The sequence below is a fragment of the Hemitrygon akajei genome, chromosome 20 (genome assembly GCF_048418815.1).
Source record: "Hemitrygon akajei chromosome 20, sHemAka1.3, whole genome shotgun sequence".
Taxonomy (NCBI): domain Eukaryota; kingdom Metazoa; phylum Chordata; class Chondrichthyes; order Myliobatiformes; family Dasyatidae; genus Hemitrygon; species Hemitrygon akajei.
The window spans coordinates 40,402,270-40,425,269 of record NC_133143.1 but is presented as its reverse complement, the minus strand read 5'-3'; the positions used below and the strand labels follow the sequence as shown (position 1 = coordinate 40,425,269).

Sequence of the window (23,000 nt, the reverse complement as noted above, 5' to 3'; positions counted from 1 at the left end):
TAAGTAACTTTTTTTTGGATGATGCTAATCATGCTAACATGTTCATTATTTGCTTTGCTGCAATTAATCATGATTCGAATAATCCCATCAAGTCTATAACTTACAGTGGAACTAAACCTGTTAACATTTGAGTTGTTAGTTGACGGTGGAATTGTTGAAAACATATCTCATTGATTCAGAACACACCAAATTGCTATCTTATTCAAACTCCGTTCACCAAAGTGGGAATGCTAACAGATTAAAGTTATTTGAGCTTTTCCATATATATACAAATCCTATTAACAATGTAATGATATTGAAAGATACATGGACTTCCATTTATATTAATAAAGTTATGGTTAGTACCGGAATCAGTAAGTCTAATTCACAGATCAGTCATATTTCCAAAAATGTATACTTTTCTATATATTGCTGGAGATGAAAAGCAATGCAGGGATAATGTAAATTTGTCAAGGCTAGGGTTTTGAATTACAGTGTAGTTCTCCACAGCCTTGGCAAATAATTCAGATTGCATCTTCAACTCTTTCAACAGTCCTAAAGTTGAAAAATTTATGTCATGCAAAAGACATTAGAGTCCGTGCTCTGTGTCTCACCTTTCACTGTGCAATCAATACAACATTATGATGAAGTGGTTGTCAGCAAGTAAAGTGCATGTGAAGCACCCAGTCCCACTTTGCAGAATGTGTACTAAGGTTCTGAACAACACTATATAGTTAGTACTCATTGCACCTGTCCACCACCACCATCCTGCCTAATTGGTTGCTCTGACAGGTTATTAGAGTATCCGTTGGGATTTTTACAACAAGTAGGCAATTTAAATGATCATTTAATTATTCTAGACTCAGATTTGTTAAATTTCCTGAAAGAAATTCCTTAGCTTAACTGTGTGAGATTTGAATTCATGATATCTACGTTGCTTCATTCAAAACAAATAGTATACAAGTTAAATAATTAACACCATGATGACCATTTTCTACAAGGCATCATTGAAAAATTACATGTCCTAATTACTTATGCTGTTTGGACTTTATACTGGAAAATATTGTTTCTTGTTTATTTTTAGCCAATTAATTGGATTAGATGATACACCAAGAGAACAGATGAGGAACCAAACAAAGAGGAAAGTAAATTAGAAAAAGAGGCAGTATTTCCATTGTACCTTTGTGCAGAACATACTCAAGGCTTTGATGCGAGGATTGCTGTGTGGTTAAGTGACTAAATGCAGGCTACAAATATTAGGCAAAGGAAGGCAAAGAGATATACATCAAGACAGAGAAGGGGAAGAACACGGAGAGTTTAAAACTTGACATGGCGAGAGACCAGAAATTTCATTGGGTCTGAAAGGTGGGACAAGTGGGTTAACACCTTATGCAAGGTACAATTAATTTTCTTTACTAAAATTATTAATTACATTCAAATTCCTAATATCTATCAGCCCTTCAATTCCACCTTCACCCTCATCCCAAACCATGTTTATGTATCTTGCTATGACGAGGAATTTTGTTTCTCTACCTGCCTTTGAGGAGCCATAGCTGTCTTTACCCTGTTACTATTCAGGTAGATAAAGGAGGATGAATCAGAAAAGAGATGAATAAAAAACAATATTGGAGACTCAAGATGCGGTATAGCACATATGCTGGAAGTCTGAAGCAAAAGGAATGTATCTACATACAGGACAGGGAGGAAAGCTGAATTGACATAGCTTAGTTTTGATGCAAGGACACCATCCTGTATTGTTGAATCTGTTAGCTACCTTCTTTCAAAAATCATCGACACCGTATCTCTTAATCACCATCCACTTTGTTCTCTTTTCTCTTCTCTCTTTACGGCAACTTATCTTTTATATGCTTTGTCGTTTTTTTTAAGTTATAATTGAAGACTGTTGACCTGTAATGTTAACTCTATCTCTGTCCACTGACACTGATTGTTTCCAGCATTTTCTAATTTATTTCAGATTACCTGATTTGCAGGTTTTTAAAAAATAATTCTATATCAGGGATAAGGTGTCTGCTTTTATACAGATATTCCAATACTTATTCATTTGAAATTTCACTTTATTAACTACCAGTTTCCTTTTATTCGATCATTCTCTATATTCCAATAGGGAATGCTTAAAAATAAAATTCCAGTTATTAAATTTAAAAGCTCATTGCCTTGAATAATTATCTTCTTCAATAAGACAAAAACTTTGTCACATTCAGAAAGATCAGCTGATTAGGATAAACAAACAGCTGAATTAAACACAGGTAAGAGGGAATGGATTATATTGTGAAGTAAAATCACATTATATTAGGGAGCAGCTTTAGTGCCCAGACCTTACATTTTTATGAAATTGGAGTAAACTCATTACCAGAAGGTGGGTTATCATAATAATATCTACAAGTAACCAGTAGTCTTGAATCAGTCTGTTTGCTGGTTTTACTCTGGCTGACCAGTTTTCCCAGGCCTAAAGAAGCACAGCAGCTGAAACAAGGTGATGACAGCTTCAGGGACATGGTAAACGTCTTTACAACCAAGAGATTTACAACTTTGCATTGGCAGGAGGAGCAGGAGTATTACCTCCTGACCATCTCATCTGATTGGGATTCTGGGTTGAACTCACCTGCTCCTGAGGTCTGCCTCCCTCTTGACTGAAAGTTAAGTCTATCATGACACAGACTGTGAATTTAAAACTTGACAGCATACAGGGAGAGTAGTCCAGAATCTCAGCCTTCACTGATGTAACCTCGTCTGATAAATACCCAGACCAAAAGGTCAGCATGTTAAGACTGCAGAAGTCAACCAGCAATAGATTCAGTAGAGCCTTCACTTGTGAGAAACTATGCAAAGCTTTAAACTTTCAAGTATGTGAGAGTGAAGTGTCCTTAAGTAGTGATGAATTAAGTAGTAAGTGTTCTTTTCAAGCCATGTCAGTAAGACCCCAAAGAGTTTGCCCAGCAGATTGTCCCTGTTCAATATTTCCTTACAGTTTTAGCTTTATGGAACTGTTTTGCATGGAAGAGATCTGATGTTTCGTCTGAGTCCTGCAGCTCATTTGGCATGCACACTGCACCATCTTGCACACCCTACTGACTTACATGCCTTATTCAAATTATTGACTTTGTAACACTTTATAATTAGAAGTAAACTCCTCCATCCCACACAGTACAGGAACCTAGTAAGATTGCATCTCAGTTAGATATGGAAATATGAATTTGAAATTAATAGATCCTACATATAAGCTTAATTACACTTACTAAAAACTATAAGAATCTCATTAAAAATTTGGGTGAGAAAAACATTAGTTCCTTTCTATAAAACCCATATCTTGTAATGATTAGGAATATTTGCATTTGCATATCATGCTCGAAAATGTTAATTTCTGGATAACTCTGACATTACTTTTCTCTATAATTTTTAGAATATCTACAGTACTGGAATGAAATTGTGGCAATTTTTACCAAAGAAACTCAGGTGGCACTGACATGCACTGATTTCACACTGAAAAAAAATATCTGGGTGTATTTCCTTAAAGTACTTCTTCAATACCTTCGCCAAAGCTCATTGTTTCTCCTGAAACAGTTTTGTCAACTGCAAAAAGAAAAGCTTCCTGCATTCACATGTTTAATGCCTGACAACAGTGCATTTGGGTGCAGCAAGTTACCTAAAAGTTACACTAAATCTATTTCTGGAGTTTGAAAGTGATCATTTCCATCTTTATTGAGCTAAATTAAAGCACTGCCCAATCTTAATACATCTGATATATTGTAAATGCTCTCCTAACTCTCACAAAACTATGAAAATGCACGTAATAAAGGAGAATAGTGTGAGCTGCCTTAATGACTATTGCCTGGTAGCACTCACATCTACAGTGATGAAATGCTTTGAGAGGTTGGTCATGACTACACTGAACTCCTACCTCAGCAAGGACTTGGACACATTGCAATTTGCCTATTGCCACAATAGGTCAAAGTCAGACACAATCTCAATGGCTTTTCACATGGCTTGAGACTACCTGGACAACACAAACACCTGTGTCAGGATGCTGTTCATCGATTATAGCTCAGTATTTAATACCATCATACCCACAATCCTGCTTGAGAAGTTGCAGAACCTGGTCCTCTGTACCTCTCTCTGCAATTGGATCCTCGACTAACTAACCAGAAGACCACAATCTCTGCGGATTGCTGATAATATCTCCTCCTTGCTGACGATCAACACTGGTGCACCTCAGGAGTGTGTGCTGAGCCCACTGCTCTACTCTCTCTATACTGAGGACTATGATGGCTACTCATAGCTCAAATACCATCTATAAATTTGCTGATTATATAACCATTGTTGATGAAATCTCAGATGGTGACAAGAGGGCGTACAGGAGTGAGATATGCCAACTAGTGGAGTGGTGTCACAGCAACAACCTTGCACACAATGTTACTAAGGTGAAAGAACTGATTGTGGACTTCAGGAAGGTAAGATTAAGGAACGTATGCCAATCCTTATAGAGGGATCAGAAGTGGAGAGATAGAGAGCAGTTTCAAGTTTCTGGATGTCAAGATCTCTGAGTATCTAAACTGGTCCCAGCATATCGATGCAGTTATAAAGAAAGCATGACGGTGACTATACTTCATTAGGAGTTTGAAGAGATTTGGTATGTCAACAAATACACTCAAAAACTTATATTGATGTACTGTGGAGAGCATACTGACACACTGCATCACTGTCTGTTATGGGGGGGGGGGGGTTGCTACTGCACAAGACTGAAAGAAGCTGCAGAGGGTTGTAAATTTAGTTGGCTCCATCTTGGGGACTAACCTACAAAGTACCAGGACATCTTCAAGGAGCGGTGACTCAGAAAGGCAGCTTCCAATATTATGGGCCCCCAGCACCCAGGGCATGCCCTCTTCTCATTGTTACCATCAGGAAGGAGATACAGAAGCCTGAAGGCACACACTCAGTAATTCAGGAACTGCTTCTTCCCCTCTACCATCTGATTCCTAAATGGACATTGTACCCTTGAACACTACCTCACTTTTTTAATATATATCTTATTTCTGTTTTTTGCACCATTTTAATCTATTCAACAGACCTATACTGTAATCTATTTATTTATTTATTCTTCTATGTTATGTATTGCATTGAACTGCTGCTTTTTGTTAACAAATTTCATGACATATGCCGGTGATAATAAACCGGATTCTGATTCTGATTCTAAAAAAAAGAACAGCAGATGAATGAGAAACTAGAGTGAGTCAGCAAGGAAAATGAAACCAAGCCACAATGTGTTCCCTCCATATAGAGTTTGCCCAGCTCTTGTGTTGCAGCTCCTTGCATGACCACTTGGAAGTGTTGTGCATATGTTTTACAGGAATACCTCAATCAACAGCTGGATTTCAGAGAAATGAAGGTCACAAGAATCTTGAATTTTTATGGTTTTTGAACCTTTCAGTCACGAGATAATAGGTGTCCGATATGGAGGGCATCCAATGTCACTAAAGAGTGGACAGATAGGACCATCCAATTCCAAACTCACAGGGCGCTCCAGGACACAGTCAGAGGTCGAAGTGAACTGCTTGAAATTCTACTGCATGTATGATCAAAAATATTCAGATTACATACAGTGTCTGCTATCAAAAGCTGCATGTCAATACACAGCAAGCAAAAACCTACAATGGTAGCTTTATCTTCAGCTATCTGTAATTATTCAAATGGAAGGCAAAAGAATAAATGGATGGGCTCGAGCTCTTAACACCTCTACTCACCCGATACAATGGCTGTAAACAACATATGATCCATGACACAGCAATTATCATCAGGCAAGTAGTGGATAGACCCCGCAGAGTGCTTGACATCTATTCAGGTGCTTGCATGGAAATTGTCACTTTAACAGGAACCAATATAGGACACCATGCAGATGCAGTTTCCCAATGGCATTTTACACCTTCTCGCAACCTAAGGAATTCTGTGGAGTTATTTTCACAGCGTAGGTACAGAAAAAAGTGTGCCACGATTATGATTAGAGACTTTTGAGGAGATACAATGAAAGAACAAGGTGAGGCTGGCCCAGGTTCAAATTTCAAATTGAATTTTAAACTCTTTCCATTGTTACAATCAGTGACTAAATTTGCTTCCTGTCACTGAAAACCATGGTAAAGAAGCCATTCTATTAAAAAAAAACATAATGTAACAGCTTACCACACTTGATATGTAGCTGATGTTCTGAAAATAATGAATATAATTTTCTATTAAGGATAAAAAGAATTATCAATTGTGATAGAAGTTATTCATTGTGTTAGAACTTAGTAAATTGAGAAAAAATAAAAGTTGGACTGAACAATAGTGGACATGAATTAATTGAATGCATTGATGATCAAAGGATGTACTAGCAAACCTTCTAAAATAATCAAGCTTGTCCCCCACCCTACATCCCACCTACTAATAAGGAAGTCTCTTTGGGAAGGAAGTTGAAAAAAGCAGCTTTTCACGTAAGCAGTGCAATTTCCTTGTTCACAAACGCATACAGAACATAGGAAATCTTAACAACAGGAAAAGGCTGGCTAGACTAACAAATTCATCCCCTTGTAACTTATCCTAACACTAGCTTCTCAAAATAATTCTCGATTATTTTTTTCACCAAAATACATTTTGCCTCCTAAATCAATTTGTTTGCCTGGTATTTTTTTAAAATTACTTTATAATTTTGCACTGGAAATAATATAATGGAAATGATCAGAACCCTTTTATAAGTTAGCAAAAACTTTTTCTTCTAAATAAAATAGTTTACTAATGTATTAAAACATTGTGATAAACAGCAGCACTGGAATCAAACATTTAATCTAAAGAATCATTCATGTTATCAAATGAACATATTTTTAATTTGAAAACATAAGAGAGTTTAATATAAAATACAACCTGCTTTTCTTGTATGTATACTTAATTAGCCATGCCATGGGTAGCTCATTTTAACTGCCTCAAACATGAGCAGATAAAATTCACCTTCTGCATCACAATTTTTTTCTGATTTTATGATTTTTAAGTATTATCACAGTTAACAGTGAGATGAGGTTTCAAATATACTACTGTGGATCAGTTTGAAATTGTAAACAGTGCTGCACTACTCACTAACAGGAAAAAATATTGTCAATATGTTCAACAGATTTTAAAAATGTAAATTAACCACTATTTTTCTAATTTCTCAGTACTTTTATATCTTTGTCATATGTAATACAATGTACTTCAGTCGTTCACCTGCAGCATGTGATACCTGTGAGGACATAGGGTGTGTCAGTGATCATAGAGAATCTTTGATGCTTTCATAATAGGCATTTAATTTAGTAAGTTCACAAAAAGATAAATAAAATAGTTATCTTTTCTCAGACAATAATTACACATTTATTAAAATATGCATTGGTCATCCCACGGAAACTTATAACAGCCCAAACTCCTTTAAAAAGTAACACATGAGAGCATCATGTATTTATAGTGGGAGAGGGGTAAGAAACATGTGTTTTACTAAGTGTGAATAAGATGGGTCAAAGTGGGGGGCATAGTTGTGCTGAAATCAGTTATTATTTTAAAGTTAGTTGGAATATTTCAGATTAAGATTAACATCAATTGAAGTTTCTGTCCTTCTAAATAAAGTGGATTACAGTTAATTGGGCCATCAGTTTATCAGGCCAACTGTTTATTTGGAACAACTCTTAAAGAACAAAAACTAGTTGAGAAAATAGCAAGGAAACCCCTTCATTTATTTGTGATAATATGCCGCTCAACTGGGACAGGATTCTGTTGCCGAACAGTTTCTAACAATGTCAGTTGCATGCACCTGTGGGGCCATTAGACAAATGAGCAAAGCTTAGAGCAAAGTTCTTTATTAATATCAGTTGTGTGTGTTTGTGTTCAAAAAGCAGTGATTTTTCTCACTGATAATTGGCATGAAATAAACAGTAAGACAATTCAGAACTGTTCTTCTCACTGTGGTTTCAAGCACTCAGGCTTGGAGGTGCCAGAAACTTCTGGGAGGAAAAAAAATTGAAATGATTTCACTACTTTAACAAGTAAGGAACAACGAAGAATTTGAGGGTATCAACAATAATCTTAAAAGAAAATGAAGATCTGGAGGATGCAATCATCGAAAGAATTGTATGAAAGCAGTACTAGGTGTCTACGCACATTTTATTCATTTACAGTTGATTAAAAGAATACAGCAGTATATACTGGATGAATTCCTTCGTTGATAACTATTAAGAACTTGAAGAAGTCTCTGAACCAACACATCATCTGTGGAAGTACAGCAGTCAACACACTTGGCCACCGGTATACCAACATTAAGAATGCTTACTATAGAATCCGACACTCACACTTTAAAAAGTCCGATCACCTGGCTATACCTTCACTCCCAGCATATAGGTGGAGACTGAATACTGCAGCACCAGTAGTGAGGATCAAGCAGGTATGGTCAAGGGACGCAGAGCAGCGCTTACAGGACTGCTTTGAGTTTGTGCACTGGACAATATTCAGGGATTCATGTTCGAATCTGAATAAATACACCACTGACTTCATTAAAACCTTTGTGGATAAGTCATGAATCCACCAAAAACTGTGGATGAACCAGGAGATTTGTAGCCTGCTTAGGGCTAGATCTGTGGCATTCAAGTCCACTGATCCAGAACTATACAAGAGGTCCTGTTACAACATATGGAAGGCAATTTTAAGAGCAAAAAATCAATTCCAACAGGTTAGAGGCAGAATTGAATGCATATCTACTCGGGCAGGGGTTGCAGGCAAGTAATTCCTACAATGTGAAACCTAAATGGCTATTATGCTTCACTCCTAGGTGAGCTCAAAGCTTTTTATGCATACTTTAAAAGGGGGACTAAATCTACATCTCTGCGAATCCTTACAGCATCTGGTGACTCTGTGATCTCTTGAAGGCTGATGTCAGAAAATCTTCAAGGTCAACAAAGCTTCAGGGTCTGATACAGTGCATGGTAGTGCTCTGAAAATCTTTGACAACCAACTGATGGGAGTGTTCAAGAACACCTTTAATCTCTCACTGCTGCAGTTGGAGGTTCCCACCTACTTCAAAAGGGCTGCAATCGTACTAGTACCCAAGAAGAGCAGGGTGAGCTGCCTCAGTGACTAGCGTTCAGTGGTGCTCACATCTACTGTGATGAGGTACTTTGACTGCTTGGTCATGGCTAGAATCAGCTCCTGCCTAAGTAAGGACCTGGACCCACTGTAATGTGTCTATCTCCACAATAGGTTTACCACAGATGTAATCTCACTGACTTTCTACTTGGCCTTCAGTCACCTGGACAATAGTAATACATACATCAGGCTGCAGTTTATTAATTACAGCTCAGTGTCCAACACAATCATACTCTCATTCTAATCAACAAGCTCCAAAACCTGGGCCTTTATAGCTCCCTCCGCAACTGGATCCTTGACTTCCCCATCTGGCAACCACGCTCTGTGAAGAATGTAAGTAACATCATCCTTGCTGACAATAAGACCAAAAGACATAGGGACATAATTAGGCCATTCAGCCCATCAAGTCTGCTCTACCATTCCATCATGGCTGATCCCAGATCCCATTCAACCCCACACACCTGCCTTTTTGCTATATCTTTTGATGCCCTGATTGATCAGAAAATGATCAACTTCCACCTTAAATATATTCACAGACTTGGGCTCCACCGTAGTCTATGGCAGAGCACTCCACAGATTTACTACTCTCTGGCTAAAAAAAATCCCCTTCACCTCTGTTCTAAAAGGTCGCTCGTCAATTTTGAGGCCATGCTCTCTAGTTCTGGATACCCCCACCATAGGAACTATCCTCTCCACATCCACACTATCTAGTCCTTTCAGCATTCAGTAAATTTCAATGAGACCCCCCTACCCCCGCATTCTTCTAAATTCCAGTGAGTTCCAGCCCAAAGCTGCCAAATGCTCCTCGTATGTTAACCCCTTCAATCCCGGAATCATCCTTGTGAACCTCATCTTGCTTGTGAACAACACATGATTTCTGAGATATGGGGCTCAAAACTGTTGACAATACTCAAAGTGCAGCCCGACTAGTGTCAGCATTATCTCCTTGCTTTTATATTCTATCCCCTATGAAATAAATGCCAACATTGCATTTGCCTTCTTTACCACAAACTCAACCTGTAAATTATGCTTCTGGGAGTCTTGTATGAGAACTCCTAAGTCCCTCTGCACTTCTGATGTTGGAACCTTATAACCATATAACAATTACAGCACGGAAACAGGCCATCTCAGCCCTTCTAGTCCATGCCGATCTCCCCATTTAGATAATAGTCCGCACTATTGTTCCTTATACCAAAATGCGTTATCATACATTTCCCAACACTGTATTCCATCTGCCACTTTTTTCTCCGTTCTTCCAATTTGTCTAAGTACTGCTGCAGTTGCATTGCATCCTCAGCACGACCTATCTTTGTATAATCCGCAAACTTTGCCACAAAGCCATCAATTCCATTATCTAAATCTTTGACAATGTTAAAAGTGGTGGTCCCAATACTGATCCCTGAGGAACACCACTAATCTCCGGCAGCCAACCAGAAAAGGTCCCGTTCATTCCCACTTGCTGCCTCCTGCCTGTCAGCCATTCTGCTATCCATACCAGTATGTTTCCTGTAATGCCATAGGATTTTATCTTGTTAAGCAGCCTCGTGTGTGCACCTTATCAAATGCCTTCTGAAAATGCAAGTAAATCATATCTACAGCGTCTCCTTTGTCCACCCTACTAGTTACATCCACAAACTCAAAACCGTTGACAATACTCAAAGTGCAGCCCAACTAGTGTCAGCATTATCTCCTTGCTTTTATATTCTATCCCCTATGAAATAAATGCCAACATTGCATTTGCCTTCTTTACCACAGACTCAATGATGAAGAATTCTAACAGATTTGTCAGGCAAGATTTCCCTTCACAGAAATCGTGTTGACTTTATCATTTCCAAGTACCCTGAAACCTCATTCTTAATAATGGACTCCAACTCTTTCCCAACCACTGAAGTTAGGCTAACTGGCCTATAATTTCCCCTTTTGTCTTCCTCCCTTCTTAAAAAGTGGAGTGATATTTGCAATTTTCAAGTCCTCCAAGACCATGTCAGAATCAAGTAATTCTTGAAAGATCATGACCAATGCATCCATGATCTCTTCAGCAACCTTTCTCAGGACTTTGAGATGTAGACCATCTGGTCTAGGTGACATATCCACCTTATGACCTTTGAGTTTGTCTAGCACTTTTTCCTTTGTAGTAGTAATGGCACTCATTCCTGCTCACTGGTACTCACGGATCTCTACAGCTAGTGTCTTCCCACAGTAAAGACTGAAACAACGTACTTAAGTTCATGTGCCATTTCTTTATTCCCCGTTACTACCTCACCAACATAATTTTCCAGTGGTTAAAAATCAAATCTCACCTCTCTTTTGCTCTTTATATAATTGAAAGAAAAGCTTTAGTATCCTGCTTTATATTATTGGCTAGTTTGCCTTAATATTTCATCTTTTCTCTTATAGCTTCTTTAGTTGCTTTTTGTTAGATTTTAAAAGCTTCTCTATCATCCAACTTCCCACTCACTTTCACTACCTTAAGTGCGCCTTCCTTGGCTTTTATGCAGTCCTTAAGTTGCCTTGTCAGCCACAGTTGCCTACCCCTACCATTTGAGAACAACAACTTCTATGGGACATATCTATGCTGCAGCTTGTGAACTATTCCCAGAAACTTCAGCTACCTTTGTTCTGCAGTTATCCTTGCCAGTATCTCCCTCCAATTCTCTGGGCAAGTTTCTCTCTCATTGCCTCTGTAATTACTGATGCATGTGACTTATGCTTCACCATCTCAAATTGCAGTATGAGTTCAATTATAATATGATCACTGTCTCTTAACGGTTCCTTTATGTTAAGCTGACTAATAAAATCTGGGTTATTTTTACATCACCTAAGATAGCCTTTCCCCTAGTAGGCTCGAGCACAAGCTGCTCTAAAAAGCTATCTTGTAGGCATTCAGCAAATTCCCTCTGTTTTGATCCGACACCAACCTGATTTTCCCAGTCCCCTTGCGTATTGAAGTCCCCCATTACAATTGTGACATTACCTGTATTACATGCCTTTTCCAGCTCCCTTTGCAATCTCAACCTCACATCTTGGCTACTATTTGGATGCCTATGTATGATTCCCATTGTGTTTTTTTTTCACCCTTGCATTGTTAACTCCACCCACAAAGATTCAACATTCTCTGATCTCATGTCAGCTCTTTCCAAAGGTGTAATGAAGGCTATTATTTTGTCTAAAAAATTCACATCATCAAATTAAAAAAAAAATGTAGTTGTCTGAAATCTGAAATAAAAGCAAAATACTGGACGTATGTACAGATAGGGAAATAAGAGTTAACAGTTCAGGTTTATGAACTTTCATCAGAGTTATGACTTATTGAGTATTTCCAGTATTTTCTGCTTCTAATTAAAGTTTCAGAATTGTTCATTATGTGCTCCCTGATAAGGAATTTCATAATTAGATTTTAAAATGATGTTTAATTTTGTTTCAAATTATTAGCCATGCTAATATGTTATAGTAGCAGGGTTGATGGAAGGTGCTTTATTAATGCAAAAAGTTGCTGATTGAAAATTTGAATTAGAGTGTCAGTTTAAGAAGTAAAAGGATCTATAAACAACAATAAAATAAATAAACAATTAATTTATTTTTGATGCTAAATATTGAAGGATAAATACTAGCAAGTCACAGGGAAAACTTCTGTGCTCTTTTCTAGTCTGGGTCTGGATTTAACATCTGATCTGAAAGATAATCACTCAGTATTACAAAAAGCCTACAAAAAATAGTGAACACGGCCCAGTCCATCACAGGTAAAGCCCTCCCCACCTTTTGGCACGTTTTCATGGAGCACTGTCACGGGAAAGCAGCCTCCATCATCTAGGACCACCACCATCCAGGCCATGCTCTCTGCTCACTGCTGCCATCAGGAAGAAGATACAGAAGATTTAGGTCCATACCACCAGATTCAGGAACAGTTATTACCCCTCAACCATCAGGCTCTTGAATCGAATAACTTCAATCACACCATCACTGAACAGTTTCCCAGAACCTATGGACTCGTTTTCAAGGAGACTTCATCTGATCATCTTGACATTTTTTGCTTATTTTTTTTTATTATTAATTTCCTTTTTCTTTTTGTATTTGCACAGTGTTGTTTTTTACACAGTGGTTGAGGTGGTCTTTCATTGATTCTGTTGTATTTCTTGTAGTTACTGTGAATGTCCACAAGAAAGTGAACCTCAGCATTGTATATGGTGACATATATGTAATTAGAAATAAATTTACTTTGAGCCTTTTATGTTTAATGCTTAAAATAAGACTGATATCTCAATATTCTGGCAAATTAAACAAAAGGGATTACATTTATATGGTTTCTCACATCTGAGCTAAAATCCCAAGAAACATTGAATGTATTTTGAAACATTGCCAATATTTTGATAATTTTCTTGAGTTAACCTGTACAAGTTTGGTTTAATGCTAATTAACTGGACAGTAAATTTTGTCTAATGTTGTACACTCTCTAGTTTGTAATTAATTTCCATTTTACTTGTAACCAATGCCTTTGTTTTGGAGAATATCTTTAAAGTGATTGTTAATGTGCATTTATTTTTACATTTCATTTAGATCTCCTTTGACCTCGCAGAATATACTGCTGATGTTGATGGTGTTGGCACTCTGAGGCTACTGGATGCCATTAAGACCTGTGGCCTTATAAATTCAGTGAAGTTCTACCAAGCCTCCACCAGTGAGCTCTTTGGCAAAGTACAGGAAATTCCTCAGAAGGAAACTACCCCTTTCTATCCTCGGTCACCGTATGGCAAGTATCCTAATGTGTTGTGTGCGTTGAATGTATGTCATTGTTCGGAGTATTTGATTGAAACATAGGGTCTTGCCCAAGATTTTTGGTTGGTTATGGGGTTTACCTATAACTTGGGAATTAAAAATTGTTTTTAAGTTAAGTTAAGTAAATGTAATACATTTATAATGTATTATAAATCAAGGGCTCATAAATAACTCAGTGGATGTTGCACATTTTCAATGTCAAAAGTATGCCATCTCGTACTCTTGCAAGACTGGATTCATAATGTTGGCAAGTGAGGCCTGATCAAGTCTGTGTTGTGATTGGAAGTGAGAAGTGCAGGAAAGGGTATTACAACTCAGCAGTGGTCGATAGGGAGGGGCAGGGTTTGGATGTTGGAGATTGCACAGAGTGATGGATGAGTGTGAAGATTTGTTCGCTGGGAGATCAAGAAGTTGATTTGGGGTTTTTGATTTAGAAGATCGCAGGTTGACAGGTTGGAATGTTGGGTGTCTTGAATTCAGAGGATTATGAGGTGGTGATGGGGTTCAGCATAGTATGGGAGGTATGAATCCAAAGGTTCAAAGATAAGTAATTGATTTATCTGGGAGCAATCTTAATCCATGTCTGTACTGGAAACACCAGGTTGTCATGGGATTGTCCAACAATGGTTGTTGATTATTGAACATGTTGTCATAGAAAGCTGCCAAAATGAGGCAATCTATGCATTTGAAGATAGTGGGAAATAGCAAGTTCCAGCAGTGAGAGAGACCATAGGAGCCAGACAGTCTGTCAACACACTGGGTAACTACTACGTCCCAGCATTGGCCCAAACTAACCATGCTAAGCCAGGGAACAGCAAAGAACTTCAGATCTCCACAGTAACTGGCTGCCTGCCCGCACAGACTGGCCAGCAGTAGCCCACACAGACAGATATTGCTCACTCCACAATGAGACACATGGTGATGCAATCACTTTAACTATTTCTTTGCTGCTGGTGAACTAGTGAAGGTTTGAATTTTCAACCAGATTTCTGGTGCAGCGGCTCGAATGACTCCTTTTATTATCTATCGCACTTGTGCTGTTGTTCTTGAGTGCTAAGAGAATTAGTAATGTAATAGGTTTAACTACTTAACAAAGGGTTGCAATTATTCTGTTTAATTAAGTTCTGTTCTCATGGATCCACTTGTTCTGTCTGATGCTTCACCAAAGTGGCTGATTTTAGTGAACTTGTACAAATGGCTCTGTTGTGTGGACTATCACCAATCATTACATTCTACTAAGAGCACAATTGCACTGCTGGCAAAGGTGCAATGACAGAGGTTCAATTCTGAACAATGGTGATCCTTTAGTTTACAAATTGTCTCTGTATCCATGTGGATTTCCTCTGGATTCTCCCATATTCTCCCCTGTCCCAAAGGCATGTAAATTAACTTGGCACTGTAAATTACCCCTAGAGTGTAGGTGAGTTGTAAAGCCTAGTGGGGTGGGGGATGGTGGGATAGTGGGAATGTGGGTGTGTGGGTTTAATGAAAGAGATTCATAAGAGTGTAAATGGGTTCTTGATAGTTATTACTGACTTGGTGGGCAGAAAATTCTGTTTCCAATTTATATCACCTACATTGCATCATTGTGCAATATTAATGTCCATCTAATCTGTACCTCAGAGAGACCAAGCATTGTATTGATCTTTTTAGGCAAAAATAATAATCTAACACAGCACAGCTGATAATTTAATTTAAGAGGGAGAACACAACTTGTTTCAAATTAAAGGTAAAGACGTTCTTTACTTATTCTGTGAATATTAAATCACCCAATTTTACTCATATTTCCTAGTTTACTGTGGTTAAATGTTAATTCTCCAAGTTAAAGTTGCTTGGAAGTAATTAGTAGGAGATTTTCAAAAGTAATCTTGAGATATCTGCCTGAATTTTCTGTCCCTGTTGGCAATGCACATGAAACCAGAAACTGTGGAGTAATGAAGTAAGATGTTTTGCCATGTATCCATGGTTTTCAACTGTCACAGCAATAAATTTAATCTGGATCTAATACTGAGGTTCTAGATATTGAAATTAAAAACAAGCTCTTTCAATGACCCAAAATACTTCATTCAGTGAGTAGCTTACTTATATGGGTAAGTTAGTTAGGGCCAACTAGTTACTCATGCTGGAAGCAGCCATGTGACCTTCAGACAGCAATCATTTTGATTTCAGCTGGGATGCTCCTTGTAGTTGGATCGCCTGCTAACATTAGCCGTTGAGGCAAATATGACTAAGCAGTTTGGGTAACGTGTCAGCTAATATTTGGTATTTCAAAGTTCGAAGTAAATTTATTCTCAAAGTACGAATGTGTCACCATATACTACTCTGAGATTCATTTTCTCCTGGGCATTCACAGTAGAACAAAGAAATAAGTTAGAATATATGAATAACTACACACAAAGACTGACAAACAACAATGTACAAAAGACAGGAAACTGCAAATACTAAAAAAAACAAGCAATAAAAAAATAAATAAGTAAATAAATACTACTGAGAACATGAGTTGTAGGGTCCCTGTAAGTTAGTCCATTGTTTGTGGAATCAGTTCTGAGTTGAGATGAATGAAGTCATCCATGCTAGTTCAGTAGCCTGATGGTTGAAGGGTAATACCTGTTTCTGAGCCTGGTGGTGTGGAGGCTCCTGTACCTCCTTCTGGATGGCAGCAGTGAGAAGAGAGCATGGTGGTTGTCGTTTGATTGAAGGTGCTTTCTTGTGGTAGCATTTCTTGTCGATGTACTCCATTGTGGGGAGGGCTTTTCCTGTGACGGACTGGACAAATTTTTTGTCAGCTCCTCCACACTTGGGCATTGATATTTGATGACATTATACTCTGGCCAGTTAGTAATCTTTCAAAGAGTAAGAAAAAAAGTGGAAGTGGGAAAAGTTCAGTCTGTAGGCTTTACTCATTTCGACTTAAACAGTTCATTTGATGTTACCAGAACATCTGTTATTAGCAAATTATTATTTGTCAAATTTCTACTGAGTTTACATCTATTTTAGAATGCACAATGCTGACTTGTAAGGTGTTTTTTATTTTACAGGGGTAGCCAAGCTTTACGCATACTGGATTGTGGTGAACTTCAGGGAAGCTTACAACCTTTTTGCTGTCAACGGCATTCTTTTCAATCATGAAAGTCCAAGACGAGGTTAGAAATTCTGAAACATTTAATCTGCTTTAAACTATTTCTAGTTTTATTTCCTTTGAGTTTTATTTTAAATTTGGAATGTAAGGTATTTAGGTGGCTGTGAAAATATTTGCAACATATACTGGGGTGCCCTCTTCAGTTACCTGATGAGGTAACCATAGCCTTTGGCCAGGAGTAGATGTCGCCAGGTGATGCCCAACCTTCCAAGAGTGTTTCTTCATCAAATCAGCAGAAGTTTGGACTAACAATATTTCCTCAATAGCAATATTCAAAAGAAAATTAAATCAATTTTAATTTTTATTGTGTTGATTCTTCCGAATAAACAAATTGAATTCTGCCTAGAATTTTAGGGGCATCCGAATGAATGTGCACAAATGTCAATAATGTAGCGAGGAAAAATCCCTATTGATTGCATCAACTCATATTTTGAGAATAATGCCTCATGATTACAAGATTGGTGTTAATGGGAGAGCTTTGTGTCAATGTTTTACCATTGTCGACAGTGTTTCTCCTTTTGGGGTGGAAGTCAACGAGGATGGAGTGATGGAATTCTGGCAAGTGAGACAGGGATGAGTTGGAGAAATTGCTGTCATTAGCTAGTTAATGAGTAGAGGGGGAACTGAGCAAAGGGTGAAAGACACAGCTGGTGTTGGGGCAGAGGAGATATGGATTGGAGACACAGCTGGAGTTAAGTGGTGGGGGAGTAAGGATTGGAGACACTGTTGGTGGTGGCTGGGGTTAAGTATCTGAGACAATACTGGTGTTGAGACTGGGTGTAAGGATCAGAGACACTGTCGGTGTTCGAACTAGGGTTAAGCATCAGGGACACTGTGTTTGGACTTGGGATAAGGATTGGAGACACTGTTGGTGGTGGGAGGTAAGTATCTGAGACAATGCTGGTGTTGAGACTGGGTGTAAGGATCAGAGACTGTTGATGTTGGTTCTGGGATTAAGGATCAGATACACATTTGGTGTTGGGACTGGAGTTAAGGATTGGAGACACTGTTGGTGTTGGTTGTGGGGGCAGGTGGTAAAGATTGGAGACACGGTGTTGGTGGAGGGAGCAGAGATCAGAGACAGTGCTGGTGTTGGGACTGGGATTAAGAATTGGAAACACTCTTGGTGTTGAGGTTGGTGGGAAAGGACTGAGACACTGCTCGTGTTGGGACTAGGTGTAAGGATCAGAGACACTATTGGTGTTGGTTGAGGGGGGGTAAGAATTGGAGACACTGCTGGTCTTGGGTTGAGGCTAAGGAGTAGAGACTGTGTTGGAATTGGTGGGGGAGGATCAGAGACACTGTTGGTGTTGGCACTGGGGTTAAGGATTGGAATGTGCTGGTGTTGAGACTGGGGATAAGGATTGGAGACTGTTGGTTTTGGGATGGGGTAAGGACTGGAATCTGCTGGTATTGGAACTGAGTTAAGGATCAGAGATATTGCTGGTGTCATATTTTGGGTAAAGGATTGGACTTATTCTTGGCATTGGTCTGGTGGGTAAGGTTTGGAGGCACTGCCGGTGTGACTAGGGGTAAGGATCGGAGGCACTGTTGGTATTGGGACTCGGGGTAAGGAGTGGAGACACTTTTGTGTTTGTGGTGGGGGTTTCTGATTTGGAGACACTGCCAGTGTTGGGACTGAGGTTAAGGAGTTGAGGCATTGGTGGTGTTGGGACTGGGAATAAGTATTGGAGACACTGCTGGTTTGGGGCAGGAGATAAGGATTGGAGACACTGTTGGGGTTAAGGGTCAGAGACACTGTTGGTATTGGTGGGAGAGTGGTGTAAGAATTGGAGACACTGTTGATGTTGGGACTGGGGTTAAGGATCAGAGAGACTGTTAGTGGTGGGACTGGAGTTAAGGATCATTGACACTGTTGGTGTAATGATTAAGGTTAATGATTGGAGAAACTTGTAGCTGGAGGTATAAGGATCAGAGACATAGTTGGTGTAGGGACTGGGTGTAAGGATCAGGGACCTTTTGGTGTTGGGACAGGGGTTAATGATAGGAGAGCCTGCTGGTGTTGGGACTGGGTGTAAGTATCAGAGACAATTTTGGTGTTTGCTGTGGGGTTAAGGAGTGGACACTGTTGGTATTGGGACCCAAGGTAAGGATCGTAGACACTGCTGGTGTTGACACTGATGGTAAGGATCAGAGACACTGCTGCTTTTGGGTTGTTGATAACAATTGGATACACTGTTTCTTGCTGAGTTTGGTACCCCTGCTGCTAATGTATGAATCCTTTCATATTGGTGCAGGAACCTGTCCAAATGTGGTTTTGGTTTTTTTTCCAATCCATCTTCAACTTTTTGAACCAGTCTCTTACTACCATAAAAGGTCATGCACTTAAAATGTTAAATCTATTTCTTTCTCAGCAGATGGTGTCTGGGATCTGCTAAGTATTCCCAGCATTTTATGTGCTAGTTTACCCTTCCTGGTAAGGCTCATCTGTGAACATAAGGAACAGTTCATTTTTTTTAACTTCAGGGTCTAACCGGAGATTCTCACTTGGGAATAATCTACATCTATAAAAAATATCCAGATCAATTTCATGAATATTGACTCTTTCTTTAATTTTGAAAGTTATATTTGCATCAACAATACCACATATATTTTTAGCCCATGGTTTGATATGACATTGAAATTGCTCATTCATTTCAATATTATTAAATACTTTTGTAGTTTTCTACTCTAATTGTTTCCCTTCCTTTAATATTTTGCTGGACTATCACAATTTTGGTTTACCATGCACTCTTGTACACAGAGCTGGTGTCCTGTGCTTGTAATAATTAAAGCAGATCTGAACTGATAAACTTGAACTGTGGGTTACTGTGGCAAAGGTTGCGGTATTTCTAACCTTACTTTCTGGAGACACCATTTGTTGTGCTGTGACTTGGACTCAGTATTGGAGCTCCCATCATTTCTCATGCCATGAGTCTGCATACAGCATTCTCAATAAGGTGCTTCCCAAGCTTAAACTTATTTACATTTTTAAAGGACAGGCATAATCCCCAGGGACTGACAAGGTGTTCCCTTGGACGCTGTGGGAGGCAAGTGCAGAAATTGCAGCGTCCCTAGCAGAGATATTTAAAGCATATTTTAGGGCTTTGACAAAGTCCCGCATGGGAGGTTGGCCAAAATGGTCCCGTCTCTTGGCATTCAAAATTAGGTAGTAAATTGGATTAGACATGGGCTTTGAGGAAGAAGCCAGAGATTGCAATAGATGGTCGACTCTCTGACTGCAGGCCTGTGACTAGCGGTAGTTCACAGGGATTGGTGCTAGGTCTGTTGTTACTTGTCATCTGTATCATAGATCTGGATGATAATGTGGATAACTGAACCAGCAAATTTGTGGATGACGCTAAGATTGGGAGTGCAGTGGACAGCAATGAAATTATCAAAGTTTGCAGCAGGATCTGGACTAGCTGGAAAAATAAGCTGAAAATGGCAGAAGGAGTTTATTAACAGAGACAGGTGTGAGGTATTGCTCTTTGGGAGGACCAACCAGTGTAGTTCTTACACAGTGAGTGGCAGGGCACTGAGTAGTGTGGTAGAACAGTGGGATCTGGGAATACAGATTCATATTTCCTTGGAAAGTGGCATCACAAGTAGATATGGTTGTAAAGGGACATTGGCCTTCATAGATCGATGTATTGAGTCCAGGGGTCGTTATGTTGTGTTGCAATTGCATAAGATGTTGGTGAGACCTAATTTGGAGTATTGAGTCCAGTTTTGGTCACCTACCCATAGGAAAGATGTAAATAAGATTTACAAAATGTAGAGAAGATTTACAAGTATGTTGCTAGGACTTGAGAACCTGATGTATAACGATAGGTTAAATAGGTTACGACTTTATTTCCTAGAATGTAGGAGATTGAGTGGAGGTTTAATAGAGGAATACAAAATTTTGAGCGGTATAGGTAGGGTAAACACAAGTAGACTTTTTCCTCTGAGGTTGGTTGAGGGTACAAATAGAAGTCGTATGTTAAGGGTCAAAATGAAATGTTTAAGGGGAACATGAGGGAGAACCTCTTCACTCAAAGGGTGGGTGAGAGAGTGGAATGAGATACCAGCACATGTGGTGGATGTGGGGTTGATTTCAACATTTAAGAGAAATTTGTAGAGGTACAGTATATCGATGTGAAGGGTTAGGAGGGCTATAGTCCGTGTGCAGCTCTATGGAACTAGACAGATCAATGGTTTGGTATGGACTAAATGGGCCAAAGGGTCTGTTTCTGTGCTGTAGAATTCTATTACTCTATAACTGTGGCTATAGGTATTCAATATCATTAGTTCAATAGTTCCATTTAATATCAGATAAATGTATACAAAATACATCCTGGAATTCTTTTACTTCACAGACATCCACGAAAACAAAAGAGTGCCCCAAAGAATGTGTGCCAGTTAACACATTAGAACCCCAAAGTCCCACAACTCCCCCACCCCCATTCACTTCTGCAAAAAAAGCATCAGCACCCTCCATCTATGAAGCGTGCAGTGACAAAGCCCACAATAAAGTCCATGATCTGCTGTACAACATAAACTAATTGTTCACCCAGCAATTCAACATGCCACAGGCTCTCTCCCTAATAAAGGGAAAAAGACGTGTGGAATTGAATATATATTAACATTAATTTGGTCATCTATAATTCCAACGCAGAGCTGTCTTTCAGCATTTCTAATTATCTCAGCCTTGCTTTTAAATTCTGAAACTCTAGCTTTTACTTTTGATGATACTGGAATGAAATGGTTTAGAAACATCTCTTATATCACTAAATGGGATATTGAATTTAATTTCTTGTATGATCCAAGTAGATTTGCCAACATTCTAAAAATATCTAGTCTCATTTCTCCAATCAATGATTGTTCAATCACAGGTACTTTTCACTTCATCCTTTGGATGTATGAAACGAAAGGCTCCCATACTCTGTCATAGTCTCTTTCTGTTTGGGACTTGACCATCATCTCAGATTATCTAGTGTTCCAATGATTACATAGCTCATTTTACAATCAATTTTGCATGAACTCCCTTTTCTTCTTGTACTTGTATTCATACTTCAAATCTCCTCAATTGATATAAGTTGTCACATCCGCCTTACCAATGCGAAATCACCTTACGGCTTTTGAATGCAGTAATCCTTTACAATTCTGCAATTGTCACTTGTGTGGGGTTTGTGGTTTCCATAGATTCTCAACATTAAATAAAGTCCATTTTCAAAGTTTCAGTGTGACCAGGTAAGTACACATCAGAACCAATTTATGTGAAATTTGTTGTTGTGTGACAGCAGAACAGTGTAGCAGAGCAGCATAAAAGCATAAAAAAACATTAAAACAAAGCCTAGAAATGACAAAATTAAATAGATAGTGCAGTAAAAAAGGAATGAAGAGGCTGTGTTTATGGGTTCATGGACCATTTAGAAGTCTGATAATGGAGGGGAAGAAGTTGCTCCTAAATCATTGATTGTGGATCTTCAAGCACCTGTACCTCTTCCTTGATGGTAGTAATGGGAAGAGGCCAAGCCCTAGATACTCCATTGAGCTCAAGCTCCTCAAAATAGGGCAAATCATCTTTATTCAAGGGCTTCTTATAGACTGCCAGTCCAGAACTTCCTGTAAACATTTGCAGTACAGAGAACAGTCCCTTGATACAATCCTTCAAGAAGTAACAGCATTATCTTGTGTTCACAATCACCATTGCCTGCACTGCCTTTATTATAAGAACTGGACAGCAGAGAAAATTCAGAAGGACACAAGTTTTCATATTGGATTTGCAAGGAATGGTAAGGTAGGCCATAAGGGGTAGATCATTTAGGACAGAGTTAAGGAAAAACTTCTCCGAGAGAGTTGTGGAGGTCTGGAATGCACTGCCTCAGAAGGTAGTGGAGGCCAATTCTCTGGATGCTTTCAAGAAGGAGCTAGATAGGTATCTTATGGATAGGGGAATCAAGGGATATGGGGACAA

The 23,000-nt window shown here is 38.8% G+C and overlaps 1 protein-coding gene across 1 annotated transcript in view; it reads left to right on the top strand.

Annotated features, from left to right (window-relative positions):
• gmds (GDP-mannose 4,6-dehydratase) overlaps window positions 1–23,000 on the top strand; it is a 635,450-nt gene that overhangs the window by 216,191 nt on the left and 396,259 nt on the right. The window contains exons 5-6 of the mRNA XM_073024208.1: window positions 13,681–13,873; window positions 16,938–17,042. Of these exons, the coding sequence (XP_072880309.1) occupies window positions 13,681–13,873; window positions 16,938–17,042 (298 nt within the window). The remainder of the gene's footprint in view (window positions 1–13,680; window positions 13,874–16,937; window positions 17,043–23,000) is intronic.